Raw genomic sequence first — 24,541 nt, 5'->3', positions numbered from 1 at the left:
TAGTAGAATATTAAACGTGTTTAATATTTCTCACGACGGCTTAAGACTGTCCCCGACGATAAATCGGGTCGGGCTGCGTCGGCCGACGCTGTCTGAGTTGGCCTTTAGACATAACATTTCGTGCCTCATTTCCAACCATGGTGGGGCTATTAAGGTTGTCTGGCCCCTCGATATTTAAAATTGACTTTCTGCGCTCCCTCTATTTCGGATTCCAGGATCCGTCTCCACCATTGCTACCCTATGTGCAATCATGTCCAACAAAGCAAATACTTTGGTGTCCATTCCCAATATCACATTTTACCACCAACTTCATTATTGTCATCGTCATTATCATTATCATGATGATGATGATGATGATGCTCGTCATCATTCGCCATTATTGTCGCAGTCACTGTCAACATCCTCATATTTGTATTATTTTTCAATTTCTCCCTTCCTCCTCCTCATTTATGATCATTTATATTATCATCATCTTCTTTCTGTCTTCTTTCTCATCATCATCATATTTATCTTCATATTCATCTTCATAGTCATTTTTACTTACCATTACATCATCCTGTTCTTGGTCATCGTCATAAATGTCTTCATTGTCGTTGTGATCATCATTCTCACCACCATCATCATTACCATCTTCACTATTTGTCTTCTTTCCCTTTATTATCATATTCATCTTTATTATTTCATTATTTTCATCATCGTCATTGTCAGCATTATCATATTATTTTCTTTTCATAGTCATCTTTTTCGTGATTGTCATGGTTATGTACCGTACATCAACATCTTTGACGTAATAGTCATCACTATTGCTATTGTCATTGTCGTCATAAGCATTACTACCTTCATCTTTATAAATATCAATATGATCATAATCATGAATTATTACAGCTGTTATTATTATTATTATTATCATCATTATCATAACCATCAAAACGATCATCATCTCCACGTTTAAGGTATCTAAAAAGATTTAATTCAAATTTAGATCTAGTCTTATCCATCTTTGTTATTATTTGTATTTATTATTTTGAGTATATTTTCTTTTTAATGATGTAGATATGTCTTGCCATGTTAACAAGGCCTCAATTGGTTTATCCTGAAAATCCGCTATCACCATGTTTTACCTTATATATGAATTAAAACACGGGCCTTAGCATATGAATATACGATTGTTATCATTCTACTTATGATGAGCCTTATCATTCATACATGATTTCTACATAAGCTGTTATTAATGTTACCAAGTTGCCAGCCTTAGTCGACGCTGCCATTTCACTGCCTCTCACCGACAGTGATGGTCCAGCAATGAATAATAAATCGCTCTCGTCAAAAAAATATGGATGAATTTCCCGCCCACGCGAACCTCTGCTCGATCAATAATTCGCAATGTCATATCACGTTATATTTTCTGTGTGTCAACTTCATACGTCTTTGGTGGTAGACAGTGGAAACCTCCATTGCTCCTGTTTAGCATAGAGCTCGTAGAAAATGCCAACTGAATTTAGAATCATGACAAAGTCTGTTTTTTAAATGCCACTAAGATTTTCCAGGTGAAATAACACGGAAATTATGCCTTGATACAGATGAATGCTGTGTCTTCGCAGAAGCGTGAATCGTGCCGATCCGCAGTATCTTAAGATTTTAGAGGTGTTTAGCTTCAACCTAAATGTCTGCACACGCGTTAACTTACATAAAATATATTCACATTCAGTATCTATATTAGAAAGTCGGTAAGAACGTCATGAAATTATAATTAGAACGGAATGTATCATTGTGATTATATATCGGCCTATATATTTGTTATGTATAATATTTAAATATACTAGACACACATACACTCATATTATGTGTGTTACATATACATATAGGCCTATAAATATATATAGGTCTATATATAAAGTGTGTATATAATAAATATATGAAAAGATATATATGTATGTATGCACCTAATTAAATGAATTAAATACTAACATGTCGTTTATTAGTATGTATGTTATTTATATATATATGTATATTAGGCATATATATATATATATATATAGTAACAGGCTTATGTGTGTATATGATAATAGTATATACATGCATAAAATGTCGGGATTTGGAGGAAAAAGGTTTACTGAAGAGATTGAGTGTGTCTGGAGGAACAAAAACATATATTATTGAGAGTTAGTGTTTGTAAAGCATCTTATGTATAAGTTAGTTCTATGAAAGGGATTAAAACCTAAGATCAGGACGGTGATATATTCTTTGGCCCTTGTGCTTAAATACATAATAATCGTAATATAATGTGTACAGGGGTAGGTTGTTTTGTTTTTTCCAGGATGTTTCTCACTCTCTTCGTTGCATTCACAGAATTATCCATAAAGATGGTTTTACTAGTGAAGATGCTGAGATCTATAGACCAGTGGTTTACAGCAATACTATACAATCTATGTTGTCAATGATACGTGCAATGGAAGCGTTAGGTGTACAGTTCGAAGACAATGAACGAGAGGTAAGATAAAAGAATATGTGGGGAAAGCCCCGTCACTTGGATTTTGTTGATGAGGTCCCACAAAACAATACGGTAGCGTAAATTGTACGTAAACATGTGCATTTGTGGGACAACACGAGTGTTTGTTGGACAAACGCGTATTATTGGTACTGTTCTGATTTGTCAGTTTATATGTTTGATGAGGTGAGATGAGAGATATTTGGTGAGATTAGATGGTATGAGATGATAAGAGACGAGGTGTGCATGAGAAGGGTTGACAGAAGTAGGATGATGGGAGATAAAATGACGCTGTGAGATAATGAGAGCAAGGTGAAATGAAAAGAGATTGCAAGATGTGAGGTGAGATGAGACAGTATGATAAAGAAGTGATAAGATAAGATGAAGTAACGTAAGGTGGTATGAGATGAGAAGGATTGGCAATAAGTAAATGAGGTAAGATTAAATGAACCGAAAAGGATGAGGTGAAGTAATAGAATGTGACGAGAGATTTTATGAAATATGAGATGAAAGCGGACGATGGTAAGATAAAATGGTGAGATCAGGGATGAATGAGAAAGGGTCAGATGAGAGGGAATGGCAAGAAAAGGATGATGTCAAATTAGATAATATGATATAAAATGAGGAAGAATGACTTGAAATAAAGAGGTGGCACGTAGTTAATTGAGGCGCGATAAAAGGGATAAGAAGTGGAAGGAGGTTAGGTTAGATATGAGATTATAAGGGTTGAGTTGAGATAAGCCAGAAAGAGATGAGAAGAAATGGGATGAGGCGAGAGTTGATAGTATGAGATGAGACAGGATGAAGTGAGTTAAAAACATATGGCAAGAAGAAGATTAAAGTAGGGTCAAAGGGGATGACAAGTGAAATATGGTTACATTAGATGGTATAAGATTAACAGGATGAGGCTAGGTGAGATTAGATTTAGATGGGATTAGGATAAGGTGAGTGAAGGTACAGTACTATAAGATGAGACTAGTAGGCACATGGCGTAACAGCTATGAGATCTCATTTGCTAAAGTTAGGGGCTCTAGATCTTAGGGCCTTTTATGAAGCACAATGTTAAAGTCTATCAAAATCTAAAACGCCGAAGCCCGCGGGCTTTTCACTGTACCCCACTAGGCTTTACCGAGACCCAGCCTCCGGGGTAGTAGGGCCCGAAGAAGCCTTAGCCAGGGGCCTCAATGATCTTTGTTACGCCACTGTAAGTAGGATGAGGTGAGAATAGCTGATTTGATATAAGGGGTGAAGTGAGGTGAGATGAGATCGTAAGATGAGAAGACAAGAATTGGTAAAAGATGAGATGACAAAGGATGATCTGAGATAAAAAGAGAAGGCAAGTCACGCCTATCGGGGTGAGATGAAAGGGCATGGCAAGTGCAATGAGGTGAGAATAAGTGATGAGATTAGAAGGGATGAGGTGAGGTGGGATGAGACGGTTGGAATTGTCAAATACAGTAGTGGAATGATGTGAAAGTATAATTATGCATTTTGAAAGAATGAGCTGAGATAAAAAGGGATGCAAGTAGCTTAGGCCTATTTGGGGTGTAATGTGGTGAGAATAAATGGTGTGAGATTTGAATGGATGATGTGATGTGAGATGAGACAATTGGGGATGTCAAGAAATGAATGATGTGAGAGTAGATGCATTTTGAAAGGATGAGTTGAGATAAAAAAAAAAAAAGATGGTAAGTACTTTAAAGTAGACCTATCGAGGTGAGATGAAAGGGTATGTCAAGTGTAATGAGGTGAGAATAAATGGTATGAGATTAGAAGGGATGAGGTGGATGTGAGGTCAGATGAGACAATTAGAGATGTCAAGATGTGGAATAATGTGAGAGTAGATGTATTTTGAAAGGATGAACTGAGATAAAGTAAGATGTAAAGTAGTTTAAGCATATTGTGGTGAGATGAAAGGGTATGACAAGTGTGATGAGGTGAGAATAAATGGTATGAGATTTGAAGGGATAAGGTGATGTGAGGTGAGATGAGAAAATTGGAGATATCAAGAAGTGAAATGGTATGAGAGTAGATGCATTTTGAAAGAATGAGTTGAGATGAACAGAGATGACATGAAGTGTATTTCATTGAGAAGAAAGTGGGGGAAAAGTTGGATGAGGTGAGGATATTATGATATTAGAGGAATGGAAGTGGTGAAATGATGTTAAGAAGTGAGATAAGATGAGATGAGATAATAGGTGATGACAAGAAGTTAGATGAACCGAGATTATTTTGTAGATGGTAAGAAAGAATGCGGTTAGATGTGAAGGGAAGGAAGGCAACGCATTTCTTGTGTCCTTGGGCAAAGCATTTTACTTACGTTTGCCTCTCTCCACCCAGGGGTATAAATGGGTACCTGGTAGGATGGTTTGGCATTGAATGTATGGGTCGTGCGCGTTCAAGTAGCAATGACCAGGGATATATCCCAAGGATCAGAGAAAGTCGCATATTGTGCGGATCAGCCAATTCAGTATCCAGTGACCAGGGAAATAATGGTGTCAGCGCCTTGTATAATCGCTTGTAAAATCTGCCGATTGTGAAAGGCGCTATATAAATTCCGATTAAAAAAAAATTCGAGGGTCCTCTATACAAATATATCGTATTTAAGATGTATCGGTTTTATCAGGTAAAGCCAATAGACCTGTTGTATGCCAGAGTTTCTTCAATGGCTAAATATTGAACCATTCGATTCTCGGACCATGAACATTATAAAATAATATTGCGGACACCCTGAAAAGGGTAATGTCAGTACAGAAATATAAATGGATTGATTGATTTCACCTTTTTTAGATTTTTATCAGAAATTATTAAATAATAACAATATCTGGACGAGTATAAACATTGATTGGTACCAGTGTAGGGGCCATGGGACCTACAATGCACCGAGCGGAGGAAGTGGGTGGCGTTTGAGATTTTTGTTTAGAAATTAAATGCTTGACCACAAAGACTGGAACATGTAATTTAAATCGTCGAAAGTATTTGGCTTGTTTTGGAGTAAAGTGCTCCCCTCTATCTTTTCTTCTCTATCTTTTTTTTTTTGGGAGGTGGGGGGGGGGTGGCCCTCGTTTCTCTTCTAAATCATACAATGTCATGTACAAAATTGGGCTGGCAGAGCAGCGAGAAACTCCCCAAGTTTACAAAATCTTTAACCTAAACACAGTTGAATTCAATAACGTTTTTCATCCACTTCTTCATACCCGCAATCCTGGCTAGTAGCTTAAATAATAAACAGCCGTTAGGAAGCAACCTCGTTAATGCATGTGTAAAAACGATGTGCTCATGCCTAGTGACCCGATAAGGACTTTTTTTTCAGACGCGGGACATTGGGTGAAGCCTATGTGAAATGTAGACAGTTCCAACAACAATGCAATGCATTAGGTCTATTGTTAATGTAGGCGTAATACTAAATAGTAATAGAAGTCATCACGTATTGTGTCATTTCATTTGATATTTTGATACGTTATTCAAGGGATTGTTTAGTAATATAGTCCTAATGTGGTGTGTTTAGTGTAAAACGCGTTGAACTAAAAAACACAAAAGTTAAAAACAAAAGTGAAAAAACCCAATAAAGTAAAATAAATTAAAAGGTTAATGAATTTACAAAAATTAAGACTGTTTATAAGCTATCGATTTGAATTTACCTATTTTTTAATAACAGATGGTTTTTGTCGTCCTCTGTACATTACTAGGCCTACTTGTTGATAGAAAGTTGCATCATTTTCACGTATGTGACGTACAAACGGAAACGTATGCGAGGATACCTCGTACTAACTTGTCACGCGATACCAACAACTATTTTGGTTTTACTTGGTACGACAAACAAGTACCGGTATCGAAATTTAAACTCTGCTTATACAAAGGAATAGATAACTTAAATAACAACAACAAATAGTATTCGTCCTTTCAACTAATAAAATTAATTATGAGCATATCAGTAGGTAGCTAAGTTAAAATACTGAAGATTCTATACTTGAACCTTTACTGGTATGACTATTTGCCCTTCCCACCTCTCTTATACACATCTAGATGTGTATAAGAGACAGGAATAATATAGTTACCCGCTGGCATAAATTAATACAATTATGGTACAGACCATGCATATTGTATTCATATAAATTCCTTTAGGACACCCCTATTAAAGGGGGGGGTCACCCCTATTAAATTAAGCGGACGCTTTTTCGGCCACGAAATGAAGGAAAGTATATCTTTCAACACTACGGCTAACCCCCATTTCGGGTACACCCCAAGGAGACACATTTGTTGGGCCAGATGTCCCCTAAATAGAGGTTCTACTGTATTTCACTCATACATGTATCAGGCCAAATTAACTTTAATAGGGCTAGACCTATATTCGAGTTTTGATTTTCTGCCTCCTCTCTTTGTTTTGGAATGAACTATTATAAATTCACCTACAATGTTTTAAAGTTAATTTGAAACTTTGAGGATTGACTACGCCTTTGGTATTTTTATGGAATTTCCACATTATAAATAATACAGGTCTCCCTATAATTAAAGACTACTTTTGGGACAGGTGTTTTTATGGTCCTTAGCAGCTTTGGTTTGGTAAAAAAAACATTTGTTAATAATATGACCACAAAAAAGTGGTCTTTAATTGGAGGGGTCTTTAATTAGAGGGAGACCTGTATTTGATTATTATAGTTATCATTATTATTATTATTATTACAGTATTATTATTATTATAATTATTAGAATATATTAATCTTATTAGTTTTATCATTATCAAGTCTGGATAAGGCCTATTGAAATTATGTTTAATTATGAACCCACACGTATACGAACGATGCCAATCTAACCCTAGAACTTTACTTTGTTTTTCATGGGCAAGCTCGTTGCTAGAGTTTCGCTCCCTAAGTAGTGTATACCCCACCCGCCTTCACAGTCAAAATATCGCTTTTTTCCTTAAAAACACCCTTTTCTACACCGGTTAGCTAAATGCACTTTTGAACGAGCTACAACTTCCTCTTCATATCTATCATCCATTTACGGCAACGCCCACTTGTAGCGGTAGTCTTTAATCCAGCGAGTACAAATTGCACGCGCTACAGCGTCGGTTGAAACAATACCACATAACGGATGGATTTTATAAACATGTCAGTAATAGTGTCTCACAAAACGAATTATACTAATCATAGGTAGAGTCGGTATGAATGAATGCATTAAATCATCACATCCGGGTATTTTCTAAACGTGGGCTTCTAACCTATTTACTCAGAAAGCTTTTGATTTTACTCATCCTTCTATAAACACATTAAATATGATAAATAGGCCTACACAAAATTAACAACAGTCTAATTATACCAAACTTAAGAAATCAGTAAACAATATACGTGGTATTTAAGTGTATTTTTATAACAGTAAACCACAATAAAACACGATAATAATATTAATAATAATGATGATAATAATCATAATCATTATAGGCCTAATAGGTGTAATTCTAACATGCTACAGATACCATACCGTAATATGTAGACCTCGTTTCATAGTAAAGATGCAGTAAAGGTAAAATAATTTACGAGATTAGATATGCCTACGTGGTTATTGTATCCTCAAGGATGGAGTCGGTATTATCTTTTACCTCTATTGTAAATTCATGACAATATATTTTTATAATAACGAAATCATAAGGATTTTTCCAACAGACTACCCAAGCCAAGCATCTTTGAATACACATATGACTATTTTGTAGCACAGTTGCCGCAGCGCCTCCGCTGAATATTAATTTTCCTGAATCCGTATTTTCTCTATTCTGAACGTAGAATATATATTTAGAATCAGACGTTGAATACTTAATTAGTGATGTGATATTATTGTGAAGATACTATGTAGAATCTATGAAAATATTAATGACTTCGACAAGAGAACGTTTTGTTAAATCATTCCTAGTACAGTAATATTAATCCACTTTCTACCTTGATAACGAAGTGTTGTGTCAGGCAGTATCGAATGCAGTCTAGGCTAAAGACTACCTTAGCAAGCCAAGCCCCCCTGATTAAACGTTAGCATCCGCAACGTATCGACTACCCTGGATTTTGCGTGGGCGGTTGCATGTTATTAGTTTTAGCATCGTTGCAGCAGACTGTATATATCTCCATGGCGTCCGTCCTCGAGGCCCTGCTCTCAACGATAATGAACAGTATTGTTCAGATCAAAGCCTAGCTGGGATTTTCGGATGAATACTATCTGGGAAAAAAGCGTCCCTATAATATGACGTTTCCTGGCTCGCTCATCCGGTCACCTTCAAGACCAGGTCATTTGTATCCGAGTTCATTAGTCCAAAGGTGATTATTAATTATGATTGATACAATACAGCGGATTGTATTTTTAGCAGGAAACGACTAATGATAATTAGATCATCAATGTTCTAAGAAAACTGGCAGCCAGATATTTTCGATTCATTCGTTTTTCTAATAAGAATTAGTCTGGATTTCTACTACCCTAGATTGTATCGTCGGAAATATCTATTATGATTATTATTTTAAATTATTTATTTTCGTGTAGAATATTTAATTAAGTTAAATCTGATGCCAAGGGCAGGTGATATACAGTCTAATAATAATAATATCATAGAAATGTAGTAGTATTATTAGGCCGACTTTCTGTGCAATTACGAAGCATTCGGACAACGAACTCATATAGGCCTATTCCTATTCTTCTCAATGGTCTAATTTTAGCTGCTGCACAAAGTACAATATCGTCTCATTCATGGTCTGAGGTAGAACAGCAGGGAACCTCAGCTCTTAAAACAAAAAAAAATAGTAAGAATAAGCAGACGCACGAGCAAAAATATTAACACTACAATGAACATGTAGACCTAAGCCCATACAACATGATACGATGTCGTTATATAGAATCTACCGATGTGATGACTAAGAAAGCATGAGACGAGGAGACGTCAGGTTAATTTCATCCTGCCGCTACCAGTAAACAACATCATATTAAATATGATAATCCGATATGATATCGCGGACTAAAACAATTATTAGAGCTGATGTCGAACGCCACGCTTTTGAAAGCGTTTTTTTTTCCTATGGTCAAAGTATAATAGCAAATGCTGGATAGGCCTGCCTGTAGTTAATGATCAAAAATTAAAATAGCAGGATGGGTCTATATATCAACGACATTCTGTGTCCATTTTACGATACGGTATGTTTTCGTTAAACGACCGAATAGAAGGTAGGGGAATGCTTCCACAGCATTCAGAAGATTGTTTGATATACTATTTTTTTACAATTTAGGATAAAATATTTTTCGTTTATTATTATCTGTGGTTAATGATAGTTGGTACGGTATCTAGAATTCAATGAAGAATGTCTATTTAGTCGCAAATTTTACTAAACTGCGTGCCGTAATTTTATCCGTGTAATGTTAAATTATTGTACAGAGAACACCTATTAAAGGGGACACCTTCGAAAACAAAATATCCCCCTAAATACGGGTTGGCCGTAGTGTTAAAAGATAAACTTTCTCTCGTTTTGCAGCCGAAAGAGTGTCCCTTTGATATTAGGATAACACTGTTTTTAGAACAAAGAGTGAGGCAAACTCTTTCCAAATTATACTCTTTTTATAATTCATTGAATGAACCAATTTACATTTTACAGAGTGATAAAGCTATGGTCCACGACTTGGTTAGTAAGATGCTAGATTCGGAACCATTCACCCCCGAAGTCCATCAGGGAATGAAACGGCTTTGGGCTGACTCAGGGATTCAAGAAATATTTAGTAGATCCAGCGAATACCAACTAAACGATTCGGCACAGTAGTAAGTCTCATAATTAATTTTGTATAGGCCTACTTTTAAAATGATCTTCTCTGTACAACACTTGTGTAAATGTCAGGTAAGTGGAAGAACGTTCTGGTTGGTAATGGTAATTCTAGAGAATGAACAAACTGTACCGTAATGTTTGGTCCTAGCTGAGCCTTACTAATACATTTGGGCTCAGCTCCTTGTTGCTCTGGTCCTTTGGGTGGACTTTTCTGTAGTGTCAATCAAACTTAACAATTGACGAAACAGAGCCAGGATAACGCGCATGTCCCAGAAACGCAACTTAGCAACAATATTCAAGAGGCGGGGCTTAGTTGAACGTTCAATTGCAGAGTACACCGAGAGACAATCTCCTGATCTTCTTTTTTTAGTGTTTGTGCACGGGGATCAATGGCCATAGCGCCCCATCCGAAAGCAAGTGTGCTACAATCTTTTTTTACATGGGGAAGAACATCTTGAATGTGGTAAAACATAGGCACACAGATCTCCATGGAGCGTACAGTATTGTACCACCATGCTGCTATTTACAGTATAGGCTTATATCATTGGCGTTACTAAGTCTACCATACCTACAATGGTCTCTCTTTAACCAGAACTAGATACTACCCGTATGAAGTCATCAAATTGCATCAATAATAACGCCTACACCGGACACAGAGTAAACATCAAGGCCAGTCGACCATTAAAAGGCAAATTACGACACAATTTCTCATTGTCTTTCATTAAGGAAATTGTTTGGAAAAATACACTTGGTCTGGTGGCAAGATCGTGGAGGGTGGGGCACGGCTACAACATTTAAATCCTCCTTGATATTTCCACATCTGGTAACCGGTTTTGAGTTGGATACCGGTAGCGATACTGCATAATTGAAATCATTGTATTTACTGTTCTGTGACATTTTGAAAGCCCTAAAAAAAGTCAAACATTGATTTACTCATTAAAAAAAGCTAATAAATTATCAACTTCAAGATCAAACCTATTTAGTTTTCACTTATATTTAGATTTGTTAGACTTTATACTTACGAAGTATCTAGTGTATAGAGTGTAGGCCTAAATGTTATGCGTCTGTAATTTGGCGAGGGGTGGGGGTCGTTTGGATCTGTAGGACGCAATATGGCCAAATTTACGTATGCCAGAGAACGTAGGACGCCCCTTTAGGACGGTCACGCATGAGTGATTCCGTCCTGGCGTCGTGTCGTCGAACAAATTGGTAGCTCCCTATTATAAATAGACTTATGAGTTACTGAAACATTATCGCATGCTTTGTTTCTTTGTGAGTTGTTTTCAATTGTAATGTCTTAGATTATGATTATTTTTATCCTTGGTTTTGTATTCTTTCCTCATCAAATGTTAGATCATTTGGAAGGTTTCTTTTTTCGAAATGGAAACCTTTGACGTAAAATACCATAATTATGTAAATTAGCTAACTTCCTACGTTTACAATGTCATTCAACATCGGACAATTCAATGTCCTGAACGCGCTAAGCCCCGCCCCTTTGGATGTTGTTGTTAAGGTCCCGCAAAACGACAGTGTAAACGTACGTTTGTTGGACAACGTAATTGTGAGACGAGCGCGTACTCCTCTGGCCCTGGGGCCAGATTTATCAAACTAGAAATATAAAATTCGCCTTAAGTCTATTTTTTTGCTTAAGTCAAATTTATCAATATTTCTTAGCTTAAAAATTGCTTAAAATTAGAAAGTCGATTGTACGTTGGCGCCATCTAAGACGATTTTTAAGCCAAGATTTTGCTAAGATTGTTTAATAAATCAGCTTAGGATATTTATTAGGGACATTTTAACTTTTTTGACTTAAGACATTTGCTAAGCTGAGATTGATAAATCCCGGGCCAGGTCAGTTGTAAAGTTTTACTGACAATCAGGAAAGGCCTATTGTGACGTTTACCGTCTACGTTGTGATTTCTTTCACGTATACATTGGCCGTATTCGAGTGGTCGTTCTTCGTTAAACCACCCCACCTGCCAGTGGTAAAATCCTACTTAAGGAAGACGACCGGTCGAATAGGAAACTTGTAAATACTGTACTCGACAAAACAAAATGGCTGCATAGTTACCGCGATACACGCTGTGTAATCAAGATTGCTTCGGCTTGTGGCAGTATGGGTTTTTCGTAAAAAATGTTTTCATCCAGTTTTTGAATTCTGTTGGCCTACAATTATTTTTTAACTTCATGTGGGTAAATATTATAATATTTATTTTCTGAAATTTAATCTAAATAATATTAACGCAAATGTTGTTTCTAAACTCACCAATCGGCCATGTTTGTTTTGGTCACGTGAATAACTTAACGCTGATTAACGCACTCTGGTTTACGTTAATTTTCGTTGCCAATGAAGTCTATTTTACGAACAAGTCGAATGAAAATAAACCATTGAAAAAACTGTAATTCCCGAAGTGTGAATTAGTGGCTATTGACTAATCGGTACGGTTATTTCCACTGACCAAACAATGAAACGTTTGTAAAATCGTAATGTACATTATGAACAAAGTATAATTATCATTTTTGTCATTGCTTTTTATCTTTTAGTTTTCTAGAAAGTCTTGATCGTCTAGCAGAAAGTAACTACACACCTAATGAGCAGGATATTTTACGAACAAGAGTTAAGACTACTGGCATTGTTGAAACACATTTCAACTTTAAAAATTTGCATTTTAGGTATGTATCTCCAGTCAAAGCCAGCAAAATTTGGACCCATTTAAACCGTGCATTATGTTTCTTATGCAATGGCATAGGCAAGATGCATTCTCTTTTCAATACAGTTAGAAAACAAATTTAATGATCTGCTTATCCATTCTTTCATCCATTCATTTATCTATCCATCCATTCGTAAATCTGTCATTCATCATTCATTTATTTAATCATTCATCTATAGTTCGTTCATTCATTCATCCTTTCAGTTCTTGCCTTCATCTCATTCAGTTATGATGATGGTGATGATGATGATGATGATGATGATGATGATGATGATGATGATGATGGTGATTATACTAGTGATGATGTTGATGTTGATGATGATGTTGATGTTGATATAGATGTGGATGTAGAGGAGGAGATGGTGATGAGGGAGGGGAGAATGTGGAAGATCTAGGATGAGGGTGATGATGATAACGCTGACCATCATGACCATGACGGATATGATGATAATGATAATAATAATAGGCCTAATAATAATAATTTTTTTTAATTATTATTATTATTATTAATATTATTCCCAATTCTTAAAATAATCATAATCATAATAGGCTAGCAGAAGTATATTAGGAGCAATGTTTCTATTCGCAGCACCTCAAGAACGTGATTAAGGCAAATGACAATGTGAGCGACAAAGGTACCCTGAAACGTTTTATCGTACCTTATTGTTCGCATATTATATTGCAAAATCATGTAGTCACGTTATCATTCGAATTGGATGACGATTAACAAAGAAAACAATGAAACGATTCGGCAAAGGCTTAATTACAACGACATGAAGACCAGTGTTAATCTACTACTTGTCGGAATTGATATACACATAGTCGAGTGTATAGCAGTATCTCTCGATGATAATTTCCTTCCCTCTAGGCCACATGACACACTAGCTCTCAGCCCTCGCCCACGCTAGGAAATATTCTAAAGAATACAATTCATATACAACACCTATGTTGCATAATTCAGGATATGTATACACAGTTTCGTGAATATCGAACCATTTTTAATTTGATTTTTTAACACCTATATTAGTGTTGTAAAACAATATTTGGACTTTTTAACAGCTATATTAGTACATAGCTTATAAATAGGCCATACATAGAAAGTATCCGTGCGGATACCATGTCCGTTAAACCAAAGACCTACCACACTGTATGCCCTAAAACCTTCAAATGTTGCATAATTCAGGATATGTATACACAAGTTTGGTGAATATCAAACCATTTTTATTTTGATTTTTTTTTAAATAATAATTTAACTTCCGTGTTGCTGATTTCTTCTGATAAACATACTTTGGACTTTAAAGAGCTATATTAGTGTCGTAAAACAATATTTGGACTTTTTAACGGCTAAATAAATGTTGTAAAACAATATTTGGACTTTTTAACAGCTATATTATTGTTGTAAAACAATATTAAAATATACAGGTGTAATTTTGCCCTACCTGACGTGGAAATGTACTGAATAATCAGTACGTTTGAAAACAATTGCGAATAAATCGCAAGTTGTTCTCGGGTGGTGCTCGGAGGTCTAGAGGTATGATGCCAGGTGATCTGGAGGTCGTCGGTTCAAGTCCCAACTGAGAACAAATTTCGATTTTTTTTTCGCAATTGTTTTCAAACGTACTGAGTATTCAGTACATTTCCACGTCAGGTAGGGCAAAATTACACCTATACATGATTCTCCTGACGCAAATCCAGTTATTTGTCTATTCCATCACGACAATAACAATTACTATCGATATTAAAATAGTCATCCTAAAATTAAATTTGTTTTAAAATTTTAAGCATGGCATGCGATTTGGTACCGTTTGCATACAGAACCCGTTAACATAATACACACACAAACTTACGCCTACGTATGTGGTTAAACCAAAGACTTACCACGCTGTAAATAGATTTAAACCTAATAATTATTTATCGTGTAACAAATAATTTTACTGGGCCTATATTATTGTTGACCCAATTTTTTCGATAGATAGGGCATACATAAAAATATCCGTGCTGGCCATGTCCGTTAAACCATGGTTAAACCAAAGACCTACCACTGGCTTTGCCCTAAATCTTAATAATTTATCGTGCCACAATTTACTGGGTCTGTATTTACTGACGTTTTTCCAAAGTGTGTATAGCTTACATATAAGGCGGCATAAAAGTATCATGAGGGAATTAAAAGCCTAGTGCTCATGGATCATACAGGCACAACAAACATTTATAAATATTATGTAATGCATTATACATATGCCCGTATCCAAGGTCAGTTGACATAAACCTATGTTATGTGTATGTCTACTATCGATTGATCTTGGTACGGGCATACCAGCTCAAGCTAAGAATTGACTTATTCGTCAAACGTGCACGACTTATTCTACGACGGTTGGCCTTTTCTGTTATTCAACCTTCTATACCTATATTCTCTAGGCGGTCGGTTTTACCCATCAGAACCAGAAAAGCAAAACTATTGCGCGATGGACCCATAGTTCCAAAACGTGCTTTTTAAACTACAGTACACTTCGACTAGCTGTGGTTGGATAGGTCGGGATAATTAAAGATCATAGTATGGACTATAGTAAATTAAATGTCATCATGATTTTAAAAATTGTTTCACTCTTTCTATTTATAATTTTATCAAATAATAATAATAATAATAATAATAATAATAATAATAATAATAATAATAATAATAATAATAATATCAACGAAACAGAATATTTTTCTCCAATGTAAAATAGATAAGGCAAATGTAAAATAGATAATCAAGGCAATAGAATTATTCGAAACGAATGTATGTGAGATCAGTGATTAGTGTGATTATGCCGGCAGATGTGATTATTTAATACATATGGGTGTTAGGGCCTAGAACTAGTGCATAAAAGTGCGTTGTCGATCAATATGCTCTAAACAATGTGTTTGCCTACAAGTTAAGACGACACTGCTACAAACGATGTAGAGTTCTACACACATTCAAAGTGCAGCACACTTTATGGACTTATGAATATGCCTAGATATGGATACGGGCTAATTAGGATTATAACATAGATTAAAGTCAATTAAATATCACCATGATTTTACAAATTAGTGGTTGTGGATTTGGCACGTGATGCAATCTTTTATACTAATTTCATCTTTTATCGCAGGTTATTTGATGTAGGGGGCCAAAGGTCAGAGCGAAAAAAATGGATCCATTGTTTTGAGGATGTAACAGCGATTATATTTTGTGTAGCACTCAGTGGATACGATCAAAGGCTGCTTGAGGATGACGTCACAGTAAGTCACGTGACATTATTATTAATGCATAATAGCTTTAATTACTATAAAAAATGATGAGTGCAGATGGTAATTTGCATAATGGATTGGAGACGGGTCAATAGAACATGGTGTCGAAGTTAATGTAGACAACACTAATGAAATGGAATTATACACAGATATTTAACATCAGTAATTCAGATTCCAACGGTTACGTAGACAAACGCACGTGCGTTCCAGACATACGGTTCCTTAACACATATTATTTATGTTTAGACATGAAGACTCAATACATACAAGTTCTTAGGCAGTTTAGATTACTCATACCCACACAAATATACAGTAGCCCTGTCCAGACTATCAAATTTTATTTGACAAAAACATGTGACATGCCTAAATATGGTCATGATGACATCACATCATGACCATATATAGGCCTATCATGACTGGGCATACAACAGTGTTTTTTTTTTGTCAAATAATATGTAGTACTGTGGAAAGGGTTTTAGACATACCACCGTGTGTTTGTGTTTTAGCCAAATCACCTATCATATTATAAATTATACGCGCATTAGATCATTTTAGAAATTTAGACGAAATCGGCGCTAACTTGCCTTGCAATAGATTATAGTAGTGTAAACTACAGACTAGTGGCTGCATATCAATTAAACTTAAAAATTCATCCGTTAAAATTAAACTAGGTCTCACCATACCCCTTTCCTTAGGCATACAATTGCTTAGTTACTTCGTCCCCTTCATCAATTTTTAAATTCTTCTTCGTCCTCTTTAATTTGACCGAATAAACGAGCCCACAAGTGGTGACAATTATAGTAAGATAAAGAAAGTCAGCTTTATTATATAGGACATTATGATATTGGTGTAAAACACACCCATAGCGAGCAGTCTGTTAAGATGATTTAATAAAATGATTACGTTATGGGACGGATTTTAAATTTTTTACTGATTATTTTACAGAATCGATTGCACGAAAGTTTGAAGCTTTTCGATTCAATTTGCAACAACAAATGGTTTACTGAAACGTCCATTATCTTGTTCCTAAATAAGAAGGATTTGTTTCAAGGAAAGATAGAACGGTCATCATTAACAGTCTGTTTTCCAGAGTATACAGGTAGGTCCAACAAACAAACAAAAGCATGCAAACATTATCACAATCTGAAGAAAATACAAGGCGCTGGCATCATTTCCTTGGTCACTGAATTCTGAGTTGGCAAACCGGCATATTTTGTGCAACTTTCCCTGCTCCCTGGGGAGTATCCCTAGTCATGCAGCTGTCCTTGCACAACCAGAATGTCATACCATCCTAACAGGTACCCATTTACAGGGGCGGATATAGAATTTTTCAAACGTGGGGGGGGGGATGTGGCACAATTGTTTCAGAATAGATAAGTGAGTAGCACATAATTTGCATTGAAATTTTTAAAATTTAGAGGCAAAACGGGGGGGCACATCCCCCTACTGGATCCGTCCCTGCCTATTTATAACTCTGGGTGGAGAGGGGCAATCGCAATTAAAGTGCTTTGCTCAAGGACACAAGCAATGCGACGAGCGTCGGTCTCGAAATCCCGATCTCACGATCAGAAATCCAACAACTAATACCCCATTCAGACTAGAATCGCATTGCGATCGGTTGTAGCAGTTGCGACACCCAATCGCAAAGTAAAATCGTGTGTGAAAGCTCACCAATAGTAGGCGATATGTAATATCGCAATTGTTACCCGTTGCGATTAGGTGCTACAATCTTTATTACTCCCGATTACCACGGAATCTGATCGCAACGAATCACAGCGAATTCCACTACTGTTTGGCTGAGGTCAAGCAACATAGGCCTAGACACCGGAGGCCTAGGCCCTAGAATGTAAAGTTTGTTTATGTTGGTCTGAATGCGTTCGTTGATTGCGATCGGGAGTAATCAGTTTTGGATTACCACCGATTACATCGCAACCGATCGCAAGAGAGTGTAGTCTGAATAGGGTATAAGACTCTGCGCCACTCGCTCCTACTTAATTATCATGCCATACCGTACTCAGTAACAATGGTGTCATCTTAGAGAACTGCTCCATTTCCACCTGCAGAGAGCTGCAGCTTTTTCTGCATTTACTTTTATTCATTTATTTCACTCCCTTTAAATGAAATTACTTCCATATCTTTCTTATGATGTGTTCATCCAGCTGTTCTCGCATTCACCGTTATCTTTTACAGCTTCCAATGATATTGAACCTTGCGCCCAAATCTTGTAGAAACAGAAGAGGTGGCGACGATGCTATTCATTGCTCAACTCATTGTTCAACCATACAACTGGTTTATGTCCTCATGAATTTAATCACGATACATATGAATAATTTTCCTGTTGGTTATCTACATAATGGTATAAGTATTTGCATGTTCTCCGTTTCTCAGTCGGCTAAACTGGTGGTAGCCACTGTGTGTGTGCTGGGCCGTGGAGATCCTTTGGTACCCGGTTCAATTCCTTCTGTCCTTGTAGTTTCCTTGCTGAAATGCAAGTGTAATTGCATAAATTTATGCTGCTGCTTTTTCTTCTTCTAGCTTATGTCTTGCGTCTAATCTCAATGGCTCTCCTTCAACTTGCATCAAACTTCAAAAACTATTAACATGTTTTTTTGGGTTTTTTTTAGAGATATCTCTCCTATTGTTTCTGGTGTTTTAAACACCATGCACGTTTTTCCAGTCTTGTAAATTTCTTGTTCCAAAACTTATTGAACCAGTGAATGCTCTTTCTCCTTTTCTGGGTTTTAAAGGAACTCCCTTAAGATTATGTATTATTAAATTCCAAAAAAAGTTAAATACTTAATACTTACCGTACTCAACCTTAAACATTTCATCTAACACCTCTTTTTGCCAGTTGGAAACTTGTATTTACTATTAATAGGTACCTATGGGGATTAAGTTTCAATATGTAGTTTAGAGCTAATGTTAAAATTTCATTTAATTTTGGGATGTTTCTTTGTTTTGCAGGACCTAACGAATTTCTTCCAGCAGCGCAGTACATTCAAGGCAAATTCGAAACAATGAACAAGAGTCCAAATAAAGAAATATACGCCCATATGACCTGTGCCACGGATACCACCAACATTCAATTCGTCTTTGACGCAGTTACGGACACCATCATAGCGAATAATCTCCGAGGATGTGGACTGTACTAGGTCCAGGCCAAATCCACTCAAACACACGTCATAACCATCTGAGTATAATACCGTAGTCAGCTGCAACGATTAGCAAGTCTGATGCCACTTAAAGAATTCCGAATTTGCTGAGAAGATGACTGAATGGCTCTCCTTTCTTCGCTTCAAAGCTTTCGTTTTTCTCTTCTGAAAGTGCCATGTCACGAAGACTTGCTGCAATCTCGCACCTCGACTTCGTTTTGCGAATTTTGCTGCAACCTACCATCTAAGTTGACCACAGTAGCCCACGTCTAGGCTCTCGACAACGCCGATTCTTTCGGATCAGTCGTTGCGAACACGAAGGCAGTCCAGTAGGTTGTATTTCTTCGCAAAATACATGAAGAAAGATGGCGTCCAGTGTTCGCTTTGATGTTGATTATATATAGCAGTGATAGTAAAATTGTCTTTCTCTGATTGTTTCAACAACGTGATTTTGAGCGTGCCGATCCGAGCAAGCATAAACCGCTTAGCGTAGTAGTGCCATAGTTTGTCATACATTAGCTCACAATTCGAGTCGGATCCACATATTTTTCTACTTGCAATGCCACTGATTTTGTTTACTGGTCTGTATTGGTTGTGTGTTGTGGTGTACTTTTGATTGTGACGTCAGTCTTTACTATGAGCACCCACTTTAGTTGACAGCAAATATGATTCCTAACGGAGTGTAAATATTATCATTTTGCAATTATTTTATTAATAAATGTTTACATCTTTCCAAGCTTGGTTTATTGGAATCTAACTCAAAATGGGGTTTTTAAATATATATTTTATCCATCACTTTGTATTTCTTCATAATATTTTGAATATTAATTTACTTTCTTTTCGAAATTCGGTGCTACTAATTTTTCCTATGATCTATTTTCATATTTGATTTACTGATCAACATTTTTGGGAATTTTAAATTGACACGGCCGGTGCATTTTAACTTGAAAAGATTAATATGATTAGAATTCCTTAATATATAGCTTACTATTGAATGCTATTATAATCTAATGATGTACAGAGGGTCAACATGACATATACTCTGAAGAAGAAAGTTGTATAAGGTGTACATGTTGGATCAAAATACTGTTTTAGGTCATTCCTGTGATGCCTTTTATTTTGCTTACATTATAGTCATGCCAAATGTCATTCCTCTATTTATACTATATTTTTAACGGATATTTTAAACATTTTTCCAGTGACATCCTGTGACAACATTATTGTGATGTTATGTTGCCATTAGTTATGAGTGTTAACATAAGATGAATCTGTAGGCGTAGAGCGTAAACCATCGCCACTAACAATCCAAATTTGCAATTGAAGACATTCCTTCGAGAAAGTGCTGTGTGAAACACAGGTTAAACATTTCCATGAAAAGGACACAAAGTTTTAAACGCCACAAATTCAACACGATGTTGTGGAAGTATTAGGTATTAGTACCATGTGTTTGCGTCATAGTCGCCAGTGGGCTGTCTAGATATTATAAATAGGGAGCTTTCGACTAGCTCGAAGACGTGGCCAAGGGCGGACTAACGCATGCGCAGATTAATTTAAGTGACGTCATTTCATTCTAGACTTTTTTTACTCTACGCGCTGCATTATATCCATCACTGTGAACTTGGGATGATTGCTTAATTTTTTAACGGTAGATTATTGCGGGCGTAAACAAATGCTAACATTTTGGACTAAAATTTCTTGTTGTTTAGTTATTTTATTTACATGATTTATTGCATCATTATTAACGCGGCAATGTTTAGCGACAAATATTTAAATTTTTATTACGTTTCTTAATTAATTGATGTCAATAGGTCTACTTTAACTATGTTTTGGAAAACTGTCTCTCATATACTGTTTTGTTGTACTTTAGAAAACATTGTTAATAACTAGCATCTTTTTAGGGTTTCTTGTTATGCGAGTATGTATTGTAGTTATTCCGGATTTCACTCAGGTAAAACAAAACCTGCTAAACAGCATTTTAAATAAAAGGAAGTTAAGCTTGTTTGTTTCTGTTTGAGTGGCTGGCGAGGTCAGTTTTTGAACTGTCTCTTCCCAGGACACACACCTATTGATTGAATTCGTACGAGCTGGCTCGCCAATCTATTGACTTTGCTTCGATATTTTACTAAATTAGATAAATTTAACATTTTCTAAATTTCAAAACAATCCGTCAATGCACTGTTGTTTCAAAGAATAGTTTTTGTTGTCATATAGTATACCAGTAATATATTTAAATAATATTAACTTTTTTAGAACCAGTCGCGTGCGGTAAGACATGTAAATTGTATGTAGTTCATTTTTTGATTAATTTTTTGCCACATAACAGAGATATACATCATGTCCATTTGTATTTTGACATATTTTCACACTCAACTATGTTGTGGACAATTTGCAATATGTAAATTTATGTTTAAATTTATTTTGATTTAGAAATCTTTTTGTTATATGATAATATTATATATGAAATGAGCTCTTTAAATATTTTTGAAGACTAATATTATGCAAAAAAATATAAATAATGATGATTTCATGATTATTATCGTTAACGATTCAATGTTGTCTGTTGTATTTTGGCTAATCTGACTAAGACCATGTCCACATACTTTAGAAGTATTTATCATACATCTTCAATCAAATTATAATCAAGATGCTCTATTTTAAGTTTTGGTTTTTCTTGATTTAATTTACGTATCCATTTATGTTGAACTTTTTCGTCTAAAATGTATGTTACTTTAAAATGTTAATAACACTTGCTAGAAATATGCTTCTTTGACACCATACGTTTCTTTCTGTTTATAGATATTTTATAGATGTGGATATGACAGAGTTATTTGGAGTAGTTTCTAAACCGATTAGAGAAAATGCGTTTCAAAATTGTTATATCTCACAAACCAACCGACTTGCGGTAGTAATGTTGGGAAATCCGATATTGTGATTGCCCGAACATATGTAAATAATATCTAAAACATTTTTTTTCTGTTTTTCTTTGCCTATATATCTCATGATACGCGTTTGAGCGTATCAACGGTTTCCGTGTGACCAATATGACGTCATACCTTATGTGCAACGTGATTGGTCAGTGGTAACAACGGCAAGTGTTTTGATTGTATTAGGATGTGTGATAATCATGTTTATTATTCTATAATGTGTGCAGATCATTGCGTTTGTACAATTTTTGTAAATGCTTCTCAATAAAAATCATACAAACCAATTGATAAACACTATTCAAGAAGCAAGTTGTTTTTGTTTACACATTATCTTCACTATCGACTGAGGGATCAAATCACGTACGTATTAAGGTAAATCATTTAGGTAAAGAAAACGATATTAAATTATTTTCTCGCAATACAAAGTTCATTCTGAAATATATTGTCACAAGATACACACGGCAAAGATACAGAAATACCACAAATTACGTTAAACACCACCATTTACAATCAGAAAAGTAAAGTTAAAATAAACAAAATGTAGAACACAGTACAATATTGTAATACTGTATATGTATTTAAAGAAATAATGTCATAGGACAGTTCACAGACTACGTGTGCAAATGGCAGAATACCCCATGTTTTACAATAAACTCAAAGTTTGACTTTAGACAACTTAAACTCTCTAGAAGCTCATACGTTGTGGATAATATTTGTTTTAACCCAATGATCGTGAAAACACCGGTCATTATTTGAATTAGGCTTGTCCAACTAAATTTTGTTAGCATTTTAATGTTTTGAATTATAGCAGAATTCGACACTTTGGCCTATTTGATAAATTGGATATCATCGGAATTATTTAGCTTAAAACCAAGTTAACCTTTTTAAACATCATTTTCACGTGAATGTTTTACTGGGCCATCTAGTGGAACAGTAAGATTTTACTGAAGAGTTGACCCAGTATAATGAACAAAAAAAAATAGCATTTTATTTTGTGAATTCCGCTTGAATTAGGCCTACAACAATTTCTTTATATATCGTCTGAAATAAAATTATTTAAGCTTAAAACGAGGTTTTTAATTGGCATTTGTAAACACCGATATTATATTTGTGATCTGTGAGTGTGCCACAGAAAATAAAACCACCACAAAATGCAAGGTTCACAAAGTCGTCCAATTTCGACAAAATCCATGAGACGTGCGTTTTTTTTTTTTTTTGTTTTTTTTTTTTTGCCAAAATTGGAATATGAAGATACAGATTGTGATCCGTAGATGCCATAAAATACACCACAGGAAATGAGAGAATCAAAAGATCGTCAAATTTCGACAAAAACCGTTTTCCTGCTGATTCTTGCATTGCACCCAAGGAACATGAACATACCGATATTGTGATCCTAAGGTACCACATAACACAATACCACTAGTTAATGGAAGTGTAAAAAACGCTAAATTGTTCACCTAGTCGTTTTGCTACTGATTCTTACATTATGGTACTCAAGAATCATGGAAACATAAATTATGTGATCGGTAGGTACCACCGAACACAATACCACTAGATACTGTAATGGGAGCATAAAAACTCGTCTACTAGGCCTATTTCGACAAGAAACGTGACATATACCATTTTTTTGCGTTTTTTGCCCAAAAAAAAAATTGATATTTTTTTTACCTAATCGTTTTTCTGCTGATTCCTACATTACGGAACCAAAGGATCATGAGAAAACTGATTGTGTGATCTATAGGTATACCGTACTACAGAACACAATACTAGATAATGTGAGGGTAAAAAATGACCCCATTTCGACAAAAACCCGCGTGTTTGCCAAATTTGGATTTTTTTCACCCAACCGTTTTCCTAATGATTTTTACATTATGGTACCCAAGATTATGTAATCCATAGGACACAAACGACCGAAAATGGGGAAGTAAAAATTCGTCTAATTTTGATAAAACCATGAGATATATTTTATTTCATTATCATTATCATTTATTATTATTATTTTCATTATCATTATTATTGATTATTTTTTCACATAAGTATAAGAATATTTTATTATATATAGTTGAACACTTATCGTGTTTAAATAATTAATTATTTGAGATTAACCCGTACGAAACAAAGTATAAATAAAATAATATATATTTGCGATATGTTCCATAGCTTTGTTTTTGTTAATATATATAGGCTATATATATATACATATATATAT

General features: G+C 35.4%; 1 protein-coding gene across 4 annotated transcripts in view; it reads left to right on the top strand.

Moving 5' to 3' along the window:
• LOC117117093 (guanine nucleotide-binding protein G(o) subunit alpha-like) overlaps positions 1 to 22,629 on the top strand; it is a 36,052-nt gene extending 13,423 nt beyond the window's left edge. For all 4 annotated transcript variants that reach the window (XM_033261276.1, XM_033261278.1, XM_033261277.1 and 1 more), the window contains exons 4-9: positions 2,350 to 2,491; positions 10,111 to 10,271; positions 12,820 to 12,948; positions 16,118 to 16,247; positions 17,202 to 17,355; positions 19,221 to 22,629. In XM_033261276.1, the coding sequence (XP_033117167.1) occupies positions 2,350 to 2,491; positions 10,111 to 10,271; positions 12,820 to 12,948; positions 16,118 to 16,247; positions 17,202 to 17,355; positions 19,221 to 19,408 (904 nt within the window). In that variant the 3' untranslated portion in view covers positions 19,409 to 22,629. The remainder of the gene's footprint in view (positions 1 to 2,349; positions 2,492 to 10,110; positions 10,272 to 12,819; positions 12,949 to 16,117; positions 16,248 to 17,201; positions 17,356 to 19,220) is intronic.
• The last annotated feature ends 1,912 nt before the right edge of the window (positions 22,630 to 24,541 follow it).

Source organism: Anneissia japonica, unplaced genomic scaffold (genome assembly GCF_011630105.1).
Source record: "Anneissia japonica isolate Jap-2015-1 unplaced genomic scaffold, ASM1163010v1 scaffold287835_len3118868_cov185, whole genome shotgun sequence".
In the NCBI taxonomy this organism is placed as follows: Eukaryota; Metazoa; Echinodermata; class Crinoidea; order Comatulida; family Comatulidae; genus Anneissia; species Anneissia japonica.
This window is presented reverse-complemented; position numbering and strand designations above follow the sequence as displayed.